The 17,791-nt window shown below is 40.7% G+C and overlaps 1 protein-coding gene across 11 annotated transcripts in view; it reads right to left on the bottom strand.

The window, feature by feature from the left end:
- Window positions 1–17,791, bottom strand: part of EYA3 (EYA transcriptional coactivator and phosphatase 3) — a 61,676-nt gene that overhangs the window by 34,267 nt on the left and 9,618 nt on the right. For 7 of the 11 annotated variants that reach the window (XM_084496928.1, XM_084496929.1, XM_084496920.1 and 4 more), the window contains 2 exons: window positions 5,121–5,215; window positions 891–934 (listed from right to left, as the gene is read on the bottom strand). In XM_084496928.1, coding sequence (XP_084353054.1) covers window positions 891–934; window positions 5,121–5,153 — 77 coding nt within the window. In that variant the 5' untranslated portion in view covers window positions 5,154–5,215. Of the gene's footprint in view, window positions 1–890; window positions 935–5,120; window positions 5,216–6,738; window positions 6,814–7,816; window positions 7,909–8,727; window positions 8,895–17,791 lie in introns of those variants that run through there. The other 4 variants (XM_084496926.1, XM_084496923.1, XM_084496922.1 and 1 more) reach the window with 3 other exon arrangements.

Here is a 17,791-nt window from a genome sequence, read left to right on the forward strand (position 1 = left end):
GTCCTTCCCTTCCCCACTTGCAGAATTGAGTTAAAACAAATAAATTCAAAGTACTGACATAGCTGAAAATCACGCTGTTGTAGAGAAAGAGGCACTCCTAGGCTAGGCTCATCTCACCTGACACTGGCTGGAAATGGAGCTTGCAGCAATTAGCTCAAGTTTCTAACTTTTAGGCACACAATGAATTTCACACACTGTTTGCTCACTGTTTCCTGTCAAACTTTTTCCTTCAATATTCTTTTTTTAATAAGTATATAGCTACTAGTATAATTCCGGGCTTCCATATACTACACCCACTCCTACATGCATCGCACACACTCTCCTCACTCACATTGGAATGTCAAAGGATCCACAAAGAAATCTTTCTTCAGTTGTTGCTGTTACTCACAGGAACAGAATAAAACCAAGTATAGCCATTCTCTCTACATATAATAATTGTGATTAACTCCTGAACATGAGAAAACTTCTACTATGCAAAAATAGTGCAATACAACAGCTTTAAACAAAAGATGCTATCAGATTAAGAGCTTTTAATTTCTTAAAACAGTCATCCACATGGTTTTGCTGAGAAACGCAGCATAGATTTATTGAGTCTGTCAGAAGAAATGCATGTGCAGTGCACAACAGCCTCATCAGATTCTGTGAACAACACAATGCCTGATGATGCAATTAAAACTCTCTGTAGTTAGGTTTATAAAAGCTTAACACCAATCAGCATTATTTTTTTTTAATTGGGAACTTAATCTCAAAATTATAGCCAATACAAAACTGAGTTATATTTGCCCTCTGCAACAAATACAGTAATATGCAAGCTTCTAAATTGGAAGTTTATAATCATATAAAAGCACTAGTAATTGTTCCATGCTAAAATTAAATTCAAAATTGCGTACCTCAAGCTTTGTTCTCTAGATTCCTGCATCTTGGCTTTTTTCACCTGCAAAGACAGAAATGTTCGGAGACACAACTAAAAAGAGCTGTCCTTGACAGAATCCACATACACAGACTTCCATTAGCAGATCACAACTGGTTACTATAGAGTTCGCGTTAGTATCTAAATACAGAAAGCCTTGCATTGAACTCCAGAGCTAACCACTGTAACCATGGATTCTTCATCTCAAAACAATCTTTTTCTAAATTAGAAAAGAAGTTCTGCAACTGAATGTATTAGCAAATTGCCATGTTCCTTAAATAAATAACAGGAGAGGATATATACAGCTACTTAAGTCTGATAAGGACTATTATATAGAAATTAGATAAAAGAGCCATAATTTTTTTTTTTTTTTAAATCTTATTCTGCATAATTTGGTACAGCTGCCAAAGGCTACTGTTCCTTGCTCTTTCTTTAAGTAATGTATAAAGATAGGAACTTAAATATTTTTCCTGTTCATATCAGTAATAACTTAGGAGCTCTGATTTTCATTTCTGAATAAAAACAATATAGTTGAATCCAGTTCCCACAGAGTGTATTATACACCCAGAAGTACTGCCTTGAGCACAAGTTTGGTTTCTTGCATGCAAGCTACAAATACTATTTTGAAATTCTGGGTGGGATGAAAGGGTTAGTTTTTTTTAACCTGTAGCTCTCTGAGCAAGGTGTTCCCCTATCTCCTCCCTCTAACAGAAAGTTTTGCAGCCTTCCAAACCCCTGGAACACTTTTAGATGCCAACTATCCTGTTTCTGTACCGAAGCTGCACTCCGTTCATCCCAGTTCCTGCAGGGCACTTAGGATGCAGCAATTTTTAGCATCTCTCTTCTGCAAACAGGGTCTGGGAAGGCATGTGGTGCAAATAATGCACCAAAACAGCCAGAAGCATTACAAACCACTAAGTTGAGTACAATGGTCAAAGAAAGACTGCTGCCACATACAGAAGTTGCTAGCAGAAAGGCCTCACTAAGTTACTCCAGTGTTTCTCCCTTTTTTTCTCCCTAATTTTACTGAAATTATCAAGTCCAGAATGGAACAACTGTTCCTGTAACACCTCTTCACAGTCAGGACCCCAACTCAAAGTACTGCTCTGCCTGTTTCTGTCCCAGGACTTAACTTCCATCTTCCATTGTGCCACAAGGCTACTTAGTGTGCCTTATCTTCCTCTGAAGGGAGATCTTCTACCCTCTGCCAAAAGCCTGCTTTCTTTGTTGCACTCAAAACAATATTTGAATGAGTTTTCCTTTAAGTCAATAGCTGATTTCATTAAAATATCAATAAGTATCTGTAGAGAGTTTCACACTCCCTTTTTAAATGCCTCTAGAATGGGATAGCTAGTGCCAGCATGCAGAATAAGTCAGCAAGACAGCAATTTGATTTTCACATCCCTGTCTTAACTAGCTAGCCTTGGACTGGCCTCATCATCTGCAGGCTTTTACGAGCAAATCTCCCAAATGTCTAACCGCTAAGTGATAGTATTTACAAAATCTTGAAACTTTGGTGGGATGCAAAAACTATTTCCTGCCCATCACTAATCCTTGCAATTTACATTACAAATTTAAGTGTGAGGGAACGGTTTTAAACATAGTCTTTCACGGACTTGGAAAACATTTTCTCATTCTCCTGACACATGTTGTAAAACATTTAATGCAGGAACAGCACCTAGAAACAACAACTTATGGATGATGTCAGGGCACAACAGGAGAGCTCTGTCACGATGCACTATCCTCCCAACTGAGCCCTGCAAGACCAAACTCTAACCTCGAGCCTTATATGGGGCCCCTATTTATCCTCTCCTGTATAAACCTTAAAAAAGCCTGCTGAAAGTTCTGCCAGAACCTCAACACACATACTTCCCTGACATTTTCTGACAAACTTCTCTTTTTTTTTTTGTGTGTCCCCTCTCAAGTGAAGAATCGCATTTTGAAAATTTTTCATGCAGGAGAAGGCAGTTCACTGCTTTTAAAAACAAGAAAGGGAAAAGAAAGGAGGGAAAAGGAAATCAAAAAGATGTGGTCCACCTCAGTGATCCAAATTTCATCTTCAGCAACTTCAGTTTCACTGAGCTGTTTTGGTGCACTAGAATGAATGACATGTCTAGTAAGGTGCATCTTTGCTCCCACCTCAATCTTCCTATTCCATTGTCAGTTTGGAGGTTATGTTGAACAAAAAAAAAAATAAAAATACTTCTGCCCAAATTACTCTTGGTGCTGGAAGACTCTGGTTCTGCCACAGATCTAACAGCTGTAAAGCACAGTTGTACTTTTAGAGTCAGAACTGAAGTGGAAACAAAATTTTCCTCATGCTGTCAAAATAACAGTTGCTGTACAATAGAATCCAATTCCCAGACTGATACTCAGACTAATTTTTAAGCCAGAATGGAAACACGAACCCCTCCCCACTTACAACTGACCAACAAACAAGATGACTTCTTGAAGCAAACACCGCCAAAGCAATTTAAGTCCATGGCAATGCCATTGTGAGCAGAGTCAGGAATGTGTACACTTGTTAAGGCTGCAGAATTTTAACTGCCATCCCTCTGGCAATTTCAATTAAGAAAAATCTTTAGCCTAAACACATAGCCACCCTTTTTCCTCTATTCTTTTAGCAACACTGAGTCTTCCTGGATCCCTTTTCAACTGTGTGCTGTCCATGTCACTGGCTCTGGTTTGCAATTGCTGTCCAATATGAGAAGTCATCCCAAACCTTGAGCAACTCAGTGGATGTCTGCAGTAACACAAGTTCACAATCCCTTTTTAAAAGATTTTTATAATTTTCTGACATTTGGGATTAAATTAAAGTATTATAATATCAACTGCATGCATTCATAATGCATTCACTAGAGATTACAATAGAAATATTACTTCTTTTAGCAGATTTAGCACTTATTACTTAATAGCACTATTATTTTTTGTCATCAGAAAGGTGGGTTGGTCACTTTTGACCATTTTTCCCCAAATTTCCCTTTGCTCTCTTGCTTTGCACGTCTGTTTTTCTAGCACTGAGTTGCACACACAAAATATTCCATTTTAGTTCAGCCCTGAAAAAGGAAGAAATATTTGAAAAACAGACACGAAGATCTTACCTGTTTAACATCCACGGCAGCAGTATGTGGGGTAAGTCTAACATTTGATTACCAACTACATACTGTGTACATTTGGACCAATTTTTTTTATTTTTTTTATTTTTTTTTAACCACCGGTCCATACCAACATAAGTAAATGATCTGATTTTGGCTTTTCTTTTTCTTTGCTTCTTTTGAGGGGTAGGAAGGGGGAAGTAAAATACATTAAACTCAAAGTCTGGTGACTTCTATATAGGCTCCTTTCTGGATTCAGTTATCAACAGTTTGCAATAAACATTATTCTTAGAATAAACATACTAATCCTCTTGCCATAATTAAGAAAAGCAAAATCATGTGAGAAAGAAAACAAGTTTGTACAATATAAATTCTGGGCTACTAGGCAGAAAGGATATTAAGTTGGCTTTTTTATTAGTAAAATTAACTTGTTTAAAGAATGATTTCACTAAAAAAAACACAATACTCTTTCCTTCCTCCTGTAAGAATATGCCACTATATTCAAAATATCATCTCATTCAACAGTTGTGATCAATATAGTCTCAAATTCTGTCTCAGAATGACTGACTGGCATAAGGTATATAAATGAAATTATTAAGAAAATTTTCAGCAGACAATTACATAAGAATCTGTTTATAGATAATGCTCTCGTGTACCAAAACCAAGCTGCATTCAGTCTCTTATGCCCTAAGGAATAAAGTTCTATGAAGACAATTTTGATTGTATAAGGATGTAATTAACAGATATTCCTTTTTCTCTATACACATTTAATTCAGTTTTAAATCCAACAAATATCTGGAGTTCAAAGTTTTTAAACTAGAAAAAAAAAAAACTTTAAATGGTCTGATTTTCTGAGCAAAGCAATTGTAGACATATTCTTACATAGAAAGATTACAGAATTCAGGCATGCAAAACTATTCCTTTTTTTACTGTTGTGTGTGTAGTAAATTACATGTATAACAAGTTTTATTAACAGTAAAATGATTTTTCACCTCTAGATAAATACAGTAAATATAAGGTTTATTGTCTATTATTAATTGAAATAACTATACTGAATTTATGAGATCGCTTATTAGTTTTACAGGTTCGTTTTTAGTATTTTTAAATGTACTTACTGGTTGTTCGGGTAAATCTTGTGGCTCTTCCATGGGTATTATTATTTTAATGCTTAAATGATTCAAATCGTGTGTTCCTCAGCAGTCTTCAAAGTCTGTCAAAAAAGGTGTTCATAGCTTTATGTACTTTTGGGGGTCTTATCATTTAGGCTATCAGAGAACATTAATTGTTATATATTCCACCCACAAGCTTTCTAAACTCATGTTGCCATCTCCCATGTAAGAGACAAAATTCATATATGGAAAGATTTCATAAACAAGGGATTTAGCTTTAAGCTTCAAGATCCAAACAGACATTCTTAATCACGTGGCACATTTCTACAACACTCACTTGTACCATAGTGACTACAGAAGCTAATGTATCAATCAGACATACACCATGATTTTAAAGACACTTTAAATGATCAAGTCTGGTCTACTAGGTCAGTAAACAGAGTGATTCAATCTAACCTGTTTTAATTTAGAACATTTATATAACAAACACACAAAAAAAAATCAGGACAAGACCGTACACCTAAATGTATTTACATGCAGTACTGTCTATTGCCAAATTCACAATGGAAGTTTATTATTTCAATTGCATCCTTCAAGAAGAGGAGTTTGATTAATATTTGCTTCCAAAATATAACATTTATTTTAGATAGTAACCCAGTAGTATTTAGCATAGAGTTCTTATATACTATACCGAACAGCTGTTGTACCTCAGGTTTTAAAACCGTGAAAAGGAAATGTTGTGAGTTATTGTCACAACCTTATTAACTTTTGCAACTTGCTGAACAAAAGATAAAGATGTGTCCTCTACAGCTTTCTCCTCTACCTGACTACTACCCATAAACGATGTTTTCCTATTTATTCCATTGCTCTTCTTTGACCCCCTCTTCTCAGAGCCAATTTATTAAACACAAACTCTAACCTCTTCAGACAAGCTCTATCTCAGTCATACCAAAAGCAAGGAGACGTTTCTGCTCCCACCTCGGCAGAGTTTTCCCTTACATATGGAAACATGTCTGTTATTGCACACAGAGCAAAATCCTAAATGGATTACGGCAATTAGAAAAAATACTGAAATACACTTAGTGGTTTGGAAGAAACAAAACACAGCAACAATACATGTACCTACTCTGCAGAGTTAACAATCTACTCCTGCCTCCCAGCCATGAAACTTCGCTTTAAATCTTGGTGGAAATGCAAAAGGCTATTTACTCAGCTCTGCTTTCTCATTCCTTTCCATTTTCACATCCTGTCTAGAGCTTTCAAGCACCTTCACAGTATAAAGTCCTGCCCTTGAAAACAGACTGCACAAGTTAACAGAAACAATTTTCCAGTGTCCCCAAAACAACTGCTACTTCCCTCTCCTGACCCCTGCCAGACCTACCTGAACTCTTAGCTTATACATCTAGTCCACTCTCAGACCTGGGTGGCTGCTGTGAAGCACTCCACTCCAACCATGTGGAGGCTTTGGAGGCTGGAATAATTTCATATTATCCATGAAAACACGTATGATTTATTTTCCCTTAATAGAGGAAAGGTAAAGGTCTTAAACGCCAGGGTAGAATTTCATTGAGGATTTGAGTATTTTCCAAGGTTGCCTCCATAATCAAAGGCTACTTATTCTTACCTTTACTGCCTTAACTGTAAAACAGCTGAAGTTACAGTAAGACGTTTCAATAGCTCAGTTTCTTCTCCAATGAGTCTACATACATACAAGAAAGTGTGCAAATTACCATTGTCACCATTACCATTTTCCCCTACCAGTTTTGTTATTATTTTAAATATAAAATCTTATTTCCTTTTTATTATAATAGGAATAATACAGGAAAATCAAGACAGAAGAAAAACAGTGGCATTCAAAGATTAGGAATAGCAGAGTGGAATACAATTGCCAACTGAAACGATGTTTGATTTTGATATCAACAAGCCCGGTCCTGTCCCTTGTCCTTTGGTTTTGTTATTTGACACCGTTTCATTGTGTAATTACTTAAAAAATTCCCAAACTAAACTCTTCAGTATGAAAAAAGATTTCAAATCAAGCTTTGAACCATACAGCAGTAGCCTCCCATTTCACATTTCGTTTTAAAGCTGTGAGCAGTGCTTTCATTTTGGTTTTGAGAGGTCACTAAGTAATAAGACAAAAAGATTCCAAGAATTCACATTGGAACATAGAACTGCATCATGGAAAGGCCCTTAAAGATCTTGGAAGGGACCTTAAAGGGACTTTAAAGGGACCTTAAAGATCTTCTGACTCCAACCCCCCTGCCATAGGCAGGGAATGTGTTAGATACACTATTCAACAAAACTCTTTCCAAAAGACATGGGTGCCTTGTAGCACCTGGAAGCAAAAGAACAAAGCAAGGTAGATGAGCAGTAACTTCTTGTTTAGATGAGAAGGGAAAACTTGACCTCTAGTGGCTTCACGTTGCCTTCTAGAGAATAATCCATCCCTTCAGAAACTGCAGGTTGGGCAGAAGGCCTCTTGCAAAGATCTAGTGTTCATAGCTGTTTTTACAGAGAAGCAGGCTGAACAACTAGAAGAAACAGCATGCATTCCTGGGTAACAAGGATGTGATTAGCCACTAAACCTGCACTAGCTGGAAGTGATAGAGTCTTTCTCTAGCAAATGCTTCCTACACCACAAACAATTTAAGCTGACAAAACTGGAACTGCTGCTGAAGGAAGGGTTCCTGCTTCTCCCTTACCTCCAGCAACCCACTCTGGCTCGCCTGATATCCCTTCCTTTGTCTGGCAAAGCATTTGTGTGGCTGAGCAGCAGTCTGCATCTGATCTTGTTCTAGGGAAAAAAACAAACAAACAGGAAAGAGCCACCCAAACACAGCACTTCTGCTTGATACTTCAAGTGGGACCAGCTCCAATTTTACACAGTCCCATGCTTAGAAGATCCACAAGGGAGGAAAAGGTGCTAGAGCATGCAAGCAGTAGAGGAAAATGCCCTTTTTCATTAATAGCCACTGTAACATCATGGTTTCATTTACTGTTTCACTTATGTTTCACTTTGGAAAAACTGGGGACACTAAGTCACTGCGATATACCTATGGCTCAGCAGCCTTTCCATCTGCATCATCTGCCCACCTGCCAACTTCTGCAGAACATCTTCACGACCTCTCAGGCTGGCCACAGCCGCGAGGCAGACCAGGAGCTCACCCTGCTGCTGCTGGCACCCACAGGCGCAGGGCTGTGCAGGGAGCTGCCTTGCTCGCTGCTCCTGAGTGCGGCTGCCAGCAGTTTCAGCGCAGACACCCCGGGAAAGAGGATTCAGGGAGCAGCTGTTCTGGCCACATTGGCTTCGCTGGCAGCACCCTCCAGCAGGGCTAATCCCCCCACTTGGGGCAGCACGCTGCCCTCTGGCCACCCCAAGCAGCTCTGGGCATTACAGGCTGCCTCCAAGCCAGGGTCAGTGCCAACAGCACAGCGCAGGGCTTGGGTTTCCAAAAACAAACCCAGCACCTTGCACCTGCTCAGTGTGAACTACCTTGGGCTATTACCTTACCCGGCAAACAGCTCTCCCTGAACGAAGTTGATTTTTAAAATCTGAAGACAGACAAATGGTTTTTTTTTTTTCAGCATCTCAAATCTCATATTTTTAACTTACATAAAACTCGAGGCATCTGTGCTTTAGGTAAGTTCACCACACAGTTTCTAATTCTTTTAAACCATAAGCAACTACAACGGAAGAGATACCAAAACAGATCTTCGGTATCTTTAGTTCCACAGAAAGTCCAAATCGTTGCAGTGACACCCATGACCATAGGTGACAGATCACTCTGCAGAGGAACAGGGGCTGCCACCAGTTCTGCTCCCCCTTCCCATGCAAAACCACAACTTCCCACAGGTGGTTCCACTACTGCTTGCTAACATCTGAAAACAAGAAATCAGTGATTAACAGCTTTGGGAACAGCTGGGTTTGGTCACTTTTTCTGTATTTTCTTTCTTATTTTATTGCTTGTGAGGGGAGGTCTGAGAAGTTGCTTCTGATGTCAGAATACTTCCACGGGCCACTAGGCTTATGAATGAAAAAGCCTCTACAAAAGATAACCGAGTGTGCTGCGAAGCATCATGTAGCTTAGTGAGATGAAAAATATTCAGAACAATGAAAGAGTCAGGACTTATACTCTGGAAAACTGGCAAAATGTTTTTTTTTCCCCTACAGGGTATGGTTTTCATTATTTATCCGATGAAATTTTTTTGTAATATCTGACTTAAACAATATTTTTAAATTTATTTGAGACTTGCTGAATAGTGATCCTAGTTTAATTCCAACTTGCCCAGAACACCAACAATGTAAAATATCCTGGATAGGTGTTTTGCACGTCATTTTATCTTGCTCACTCAATTTATTGAAACATACTATATAAATTTCAAAACAAGTCATTAAAGCATAGATATGGAAAAGAGAATTACACAGATTAGTTGTCTGTCTTCTGTTCTGTATATCACTATGCTACTAATTCCCTATTAAGAGCCCTGGCAAGCTATGTACAGTTTCCTGCACTAAAACTTGGTTTTAAAAGTCCCCAAATGCAAAGTCTAGCTTGATTATTTTTTTTAGAACTAGAAATTATAGATATAATTTGCAAAAGCTACCTGCTACTAGCATCAGGCTAGACTGCTAGTCCTTTTCATTCTGTTCTTTTCAAGCTCATCTGATTTGGCTTTCAATATAAAATTTCGGCTGAGGAACAGTTCTCTCAAGCTGCAAATAATTAAAATCAAGGATACTGTGATAAAACCAACAAGCTGTAATTATAGCGATTAGAAATAAAGCTGCTTGAATATGGTTTTATATTACTTTAAAATAGCCACTATTTCCCTTAGGGAAAAAAAAAAAATAGTTGGTCTAATGAAACTAAAGCTATTAAATAGAAAGTTGAAATGAAATGTTTTGTATATTTATGCATAATAATGTGATCTGTGCAGTTACTTCCATTCCTTATTTACTCAAGGGCCAGCAGCTTATCACGGAGAGCAATGGATATAAGAATTAAGCAAAAGCGGAGTCTAAGCTTCTTCTATTTTCCAGTGGAGCATTTCGTGGCAATCTGTCCCATTCTGCCACACTATGCACACACAGGATCACAGAGTTCAGCCAAAGTGATTTAAACTCTCACCCAACCAGAGCAGGATCTCTCCTGGCTATACACTTTTACTTTATGCTACTCTGGACATCATCCCACTTTGGTCAGAGGAGCAGAACCTAGCACAGTGGGATGTGGTGAATACCTCCCTCCCCGACATTTTTTTATTTTTAAGTTTTATTAAGTACAAAAGGAAGTAAAAGAGAGAAGAGACATACTAACATTACTATACACTGCACAGCTACCAAGTGCTTTTTATTCTGCAAGTTCATCACCTGAGTTTTAATCTTGAGACAAAACAGGCTAGCCACCAGCTCCCACACAGGGCATGAGCTGTTGTTTGGGTAGAACTTTCTTGTTCAATGGGAAGCTTCTTGACAACCTCCTCCTTCCCCCACATGCCAGCATCCTCATATCCAACAGTGATACTATTTCATTAGCCAAGCTGCCGAAATACTTTCAATTTGAAATCCAAACCAGCCAAGCTAACTTTCTGTCTGCACCAAGAAAGCAAGCCCAGACCTCTTCCCATTTTTACAGGGTCTCTTTGGAAGGTCTGGCAAGAACAGGCGTTCACCTCAAGTTCTGAAGAATTTCCCACTTTGTTTTTAAACAGCCTGAATAAAGATCACAGGAAATGACAGCATCAGTCTGGTTCCTGGGTTGGTTTGTAAAATAATGGCTCCTTAAGCTGCTGTCAGGAATTGAACAATTTTGAGTACTACGCTTCACTTTTCCTTCCTTCAGGCAAAAAGAAGATAATGCTTTAACAATGTTGTACCACTACAACGATGCAAACAATCTGAATGAGTAAACAGATGCCCTGGCCTGTCAAATGGTCTATCTGGTAAGTTGGAATACAAATTCAAAAAGCTTTAAAGACAGTAAGAAGAAAAGCGAGTCACAGCATTCACTACACTAATGCAGTTCCAGTGACGTGCAAAGACAGAGAAGAAAGAGCAGAAGAAGAGGCCCATCTAGGTGCCCTCTTCCACTACAGAACAAAATTCAAATCCTTTGATTGCACACATAGACCTACAAAAATTACTGTGAATCTTCACATTTGTTAATTTACAAGTATCATATTAAGGCCAGACATTCAGCATCTGACAGTCTTCCTACAACTACCAAGCAGATGAGAATATGGCCATTATTTCAGCATTTGAAAATACAAATGGAAGAAGAGGAAAAAAGAATTCAAACTTCTAACTTCAAAATGTGAAAGCCCCAAATCCTACTTAGTAATATTATCAACAGTCAACTCCTCAGGCAATAGTCTTGCTCTGCAGCACAATCCTTAAAAACTCTCCCTAAAATCCATCTTAAGGGCACCATACAGTAACACAAGCTTTGGTCTGTTATTTGCACCTTCATCACACAGTTCTCTGACGTGTTCCTTTTGTAACAGCAGAGAGTAGCCATGAAAAAAAAAAAAAAAAAAAAAAAAAAAGGAATAAACTTAATGAATGAAAGTTGTGCTACACACCAGTCTGTTGATTTCCTATCTTTAACAATTCAGTGGATCTCACAGCAAAGATTTATACTCAGCTATTCCTCATTCTCCATGCACACACCTACACACAGAGATATTTCCAAAATATTGTGAAGAATACCAGAAAATAAACCTTTGCCGTGAGATCTGCTGGATTGTTTACTGCTCCCTATCCATGTTCTCTTCACATCTTTATTAACCGGGGAAGACTCAGAATAAAACACTGTAAGAGTTACAGGGAAGGCAGATTATACGCCTTATTTTTGAAGGTACGAGTGGCCATGACAAGCACATAAACACAGCTCCGTAGGACATAAGGTTCATGGTTTGATTAAAATTTCATAAACTAAAAAGGGAAGGAAAAAGTGTAGGATATAAAAATTGAGAAAAATACTGAAACTAAATGTGGCAACATAAATAGGCATTGATTAGGCTGAAAATGGATTTCATTAATAGGAATTTTCATGTTATTTTTTTAACCCCCTGAAGTGTGATTGACACAAAGCATGTCTGCAGTTCAGTTAGCTTGAACAATGACACGCACGCAGCTTGGCTGCCCAGTTCTTACATAATTCTGTTAAATTCGATTTTGAAACATAACAGGGAAATTTTTAATGGGGAAATGAACTGTTTGCACAAAAGGAAAATTTGGAAATAACAACTTCATCTTTGAGAAAAACAACTCCCACTGAGCCCAGAAACAAGTTGATGATTTCTTCTCCTTAGAGCTTACATTTGCATAGCCCACATGGAACAAGAACACAGAAGTGCCATTAACCTTTTAGTTACAAAACAAAGTACAATAATTTATATACACATGAGAAAAGTAAAAAAGTCAGTTAACTCCTCTTTTCACGAGGAAATCTAAAACTTTTTTTTTAGATAACAATGAGGTTATCTAAAACATTTTTGTTTTAGATAAAGAATAATTGGGTTGCAAATTTCTGGAGGTGCAGCTCTGGAAAAAAAGAAAAATGATGCTTGTCTTAAGAGCTTTTTAAAACAAACTTTCAGACAATGGAGCATATTAACTTCCATTTCTAGATGCCACTTTCAACACATTAAGAGATTTGTAAAGTTACTGAAGCAACAAAATACTGAACTTTTTAATCCTTTATCAGTCAGACAAAAAGCCTGCATCATATTAACCACAAAAAGGTATTATTTACATTATGCAGCTCTAAACTTTATTTTCATTAAGAGATTTTGTGTATACACATAAACAATTCATATAGCTACTACCACACAGTACCAAGAAATTAAGCTAAGTTTCTGCTAGACAGAAACTGTTTCAACACTCAACTTTCACCATTATTTTGTTAAAAAGGTTGTAACTATAGTAAATTTACTTATTTCTCCTGTTATTTTGCATTAGAGGCAGCCATGGTATTTATCACTGTGCAATCAGTTCTGCGGACATCTGTAGCTATTTGTGTCTTAGCAACAACAGTTGCTAGAGTAACCTGCTCAAAAAAATTAAAGAAAGAATAAAGTACTGGATATTTGAGATTTTTTACTAGGAAAAAAACAGTTTAAATGATTGTGTTCAATACTCAGCTGCTCAGTAACAGCCACTGCCTCTAATTAAGCATACTTCTTACAACATTTGCTCCACAGGGCACCAGCCCTGCTGGCAGAGGCAGGTAGGAGCACCAAAACACCCTCCTGGCCAGACCAACGGCCTGCCTCACCCCGAGCAGCGCAGTCTCCAACAGCAGATGCCACCCACAGGGACAGCGTGTGCAAGCCTGGTCGCCCTGCAGACCCCTCATGCCCCCCTCCAGCAGACACCACAGTAGGACTGCAGGGAGACACAGAATCACACAGAATCGTCTAGGTTGGAAGAGACCTCCAAGATCAGCCAGTCCAACCTCTGACCTAACACTAACCAGTTCTCCACTAAACCATATCCCTAAGCTCTACATCTAAACGTCTTTTATTTAAAGACCTCCAGGGATGGTGTCTCCATCACTTCTCTGGGCAGTCTGTTCCAATGTCTAACAACCCTTTCGGTAAAGAAGTTCTTCCTAATATCCAGCCTAAACCTCCCCTGGCGCAACTTAAGCCCATTCCCCCTCGTCCTGTCACCAGGCACGTGGGAGAACAGACCAACCCCCACCTCGCTACAGCCTCCTTTAAGGTACCTGTAGAGAGCAATAAGGTCGCCCCTGAGCCTCCTCTTCTCCAGGCTGAACAACATCCCACCTCATCCTCTAGCCTCACCCCCCAGCGCCCACACAGACCCGATTCCCAGGGGATTTGCTCAGCCCCTCTCTGAACCTGCTGTTGTCAGTAGCCACTAAAACGTCCAGGGGCAGCTCACGCCTGCCATGTAAAGAACCTCTCCATTTTATGCCCATCTCCAAAACTGGTTTCTGAGTGCCTCCAGTCCTAGTATGGCAGGACTGGGTGCACATCCACCGCCTTCAGGATTTTGTACACATTGATTACATCCACTCTCCAAGCCAGAGTCCCAGTCTTCAGCCTCTCTCCATATGGCAGCCACTGCATTCCCTGTCATCCCTGCCCTCCTCTGCTTCCAAGACACAGAGATCTGAACTATCTACAGCATACAAGATGTGGGTGCCTCTACAGTTTTACAAAGCTGTGTAATTATGTCTCTCTGTTTGCAATGCTCTTCCTAACAACAGCTAACATTGCTGAAGTTGTTTGTTGTTTTTTTTTTTTTGGCTGCTATTGTACACTGTGTAATTATTTCAATGAACCATCACCATCCTCAGGTCCTCCTCTCCAAGCCTTTTCTGAGTTCAACTTTATGTAGGTACGGTTTAGATTGCTTTTTCCTAGATGAATTTAAAGTAATTTGCTGCTTTTCCTAATTACTCTAAATTCATCCAGGGAAAAGGAATCTAAACCATATCTGAAGGGCAACAAGAGGGACTTATAGGGCTTCTGTGGGCACACCGGCAGCAAAAGACCAAGACAACCGTTGGTGAGCTGCTGAGTAGGGCAAGTGATCAACTGATGAAGAACACAGGTAGAGCTGAGATAACCCAATGTTTTCCTTACTTCAGGCTTTACTGTCAAGGCCAGCTCTCAGGTCTTCCAAATCCTGGTGCCCAGTGTCAGGGCGCAGAAGAGGACAGCACCACACATACAGATGGTACAGCTGGTGGCCTTGGGGATGGCTCTTCCAGAAAGCTCCGTTGGAGACTTCAGCGAAGGTCACTTCACTGCTCCCTGCCTTGCAAGCTGCGTTTGAGCTGAGACTCGCAGTTTTGGCACCTTCCTGAACAATACTGCAGCTAAATGGTATGCCATGCCCAGATGGGTATCCTTCAATCCAAACCACGACCCATGGACCAGCCTCTGGGTAGCCTCAGACCCGACTCATCAGTATGGAGCTGCCTGGCACAGGACGGTAGCTAACCATTTCCAAATGCCGTTCTGACCCTCACATGATTTCCCAGCTTGACCTCAAATCTGCCCATGGACCCATGTGGCAGCCTCTTGCCTTAGCCTAACCACCAGCCAGCTTGCCTTGCTCACCCCTTTGGGTACTGACAGACTGTACCCTTGCTGGTGAGGACACTGCTGCTGCAAATACTGCTACCATACTTAGCTCCCCTTCTTTAGGGGTTGCATGTCCCTGCTGCTCCCTGACACTATCACTGCCAGAGAAAGATAGGTTAAAGACTGCCTTAAAAAAAAGTACATGTATGTCCACATACATGTCCATAAGAACATACAGACTGAAAAGGGAGGTGGCCAGTGTCACTGTAAAGGTGCTCTCTATCAATTTTTGAAAGGTCGTATCAATCCTCGGAAGTCACTGATAACTGAAAAATGGCAAATGTCACCTTCAAAACAGGCAATAAGGGAAATACAAACCAGCCTGAGTTTCTTTAGTGGCCCAGAGGACTGCAGAGCAAATTTACATGGAGACCATTCCCATGCATGTGAATGGCAAGAAAGCAGCTGGGAAGAGCCATCGTAGATCCATCTAAGGCCAATGGTTCCTGACCAACCAGACTGCCTTTTCTGCTGAAATGATGGGCTCCATGGAAGAAGAGAACTGCTGACTTCATTTCAGTAATGCAAAGTCCCTCAGCATCCTTGCAGCCAAACTGTGCAGGTATAAACAACGGACAGACTACCCAGCAGATGAAAAACTATCTGGACTGCCAGATTCAATCTAGGTGAAGTGCCAGGTGTAGAGCCATGGAAGGAAGGAAAAAGTTTTTAGAGCTGCTTAGCATGGTAAAGTGACACTGGAGTAACCTCAAACATTTTTAAAGTTTGGTGCTTTGTTTTCATGAAGCAACTTCTTGGGCACAAAATCTATCCTTTCTGTTGCTCAGTGCTACTGTGCATGGGGATAGTGTATATTTTTTGGGGGGGGACAAAGAAGGAGCATCTCCAGAGAAGGGCTACAAGGCTGCTGAAGGGCCTGGGACACAGGTCCTGTGAGGAGCAGCTGTGGGAACTGGGTTTGTTTGGTCTGGAGAAGGGGAGGCTCAGGGGAGACCTTGTTGCTCTCTACCTGAAGGGAAGGTGTGGGGAGCTGGGGGTCAGCCGCTTCTCACAAATAACCAATGAAAGGACTAGAGGGAATGGCCTCAAGTTTTGCCAGGGAAGGCTTAGGTTGGAAATAGTCAGTTAGCTACAGACTGGTCAGCCTCACCTCCATCCCTGGAAAGGTGATGGTGCAACTTATCCTTAGTGTTGTCTCTAGACATATCAAGGATAAGAGGGTCATTAGGGGCAGTCAACATGGCTTCACCAAGGGGAAGTCATGTTTGACCAACCTGATAGCCTTTTACGAGGTTGTAACCAGGTGTATAGATTATGGCAAGGCAGTGGACATGGTCTATCTTGACTTCAGTAAAGCCTTTGACATCATATCCCACAGCATCCTCGCAGCTAAACTGAGGATGATGGGGTAGCGAGGTGGACTGTGAACTAGCTGGGGGGAAGAAGCCAGAGAGTTGTGGTCAGTAGGACAGAGACGAGTTGGAGGCCTGTATCTAGTGGAGTTCCTCAAGGATCAGTAGTGGGACCTATATTAATCGATGACTTAGATGAGGGAATGGAGTGCGCCATCAGCAAGTTTTCTGATGACACTGAACTGGGAGGAGTGGCTGACAGGCTGGAAGGCCATGCTACAATCCAGTGGGACCTTGACAGGTTGCAGAATTGGGCGGGGAGAAACCTAATGAAATATAATGAGGGCAAGTGTAGAGTCTTGCATCCGGGCAAAAACAACCCCAGACACCAGAATCAGTTGAGGACTGTCCTGCTGGAAAGCAGTGAAGGGTAAAGGGACCTGGGGGTCCTGGTGGATAGCCAGGACCATGAGCCAGAACTGTGCCCTTGTGGCCAAGAAGGCCAATGGCATCTGGGGTGTATCAGAAGGGGTGTGGGTAGTAGGTCAAGAGAGGTTCTCCTCCCCCTCTACTCTGCCCTAGTAAGACCACATCTGGAATACTGCGTCCAGTTCTGGGCCTCTCAGTTCAAGAAGGACAGGGAACTGCTTGAGAGAGTCCAGCGCAGAGCCACAAGGATGATTAAGGGAGTGGAGCACCTCCCTTACAAGGAAAGGCCAAGGGAGCTGGGTCTCTTTAGCTTGGAGAAGAGGAGACTGAGGGGTGACCTTTATAATATTTAAAAAAAAGTAAAGGGGGAGTGTCAGGAGGACAGAGCCAGGTTCTTTTCAGTGACATCTAATGGTAGGACAAGGGGCAATGGGCACAAGCTGGAACATAGAGGAGGTTCTGCTTAAATATGAGATAAAACTTTTTCATTGTAAGGGTGACAGAACACCAGAACAGGCTACCCAGGGGGGTTGTGGAGTCTCCTTCTCTGGAGATGTTCAAGACCCACCTGGACTCATTCCTGTTTGATGTGGTTTAGGTGTTCCTGCTCCAGCAGGGGGACTGGACTAGATGATCTTTCAAGGTCCCTTCCAATCCCTAACATTCTGTGATTCTGTGAAATTAGAAGACATAAGAAAGAGCGATCAGGCATTCAAACAGGTTGCCCAGGGAAGTGGTAGAGTCACCACCCCTGGAGGTGTTCAAGGAAAGGTTGGACATAATGCTTAGAGACATGGTTTAGCGGGTGACATT

Source organism: Aythya ferina, assembly GCF_964211825.1.
Source record: "Aythya ferina genome assembly, chromosome: 24".
Taxonomy (NCBI): domain Eukaryota; kingdom Metazoa; phylum Chordata; class Aves; order Anseriformes; family Anatidae; genus Aythya; species Aythya ferina.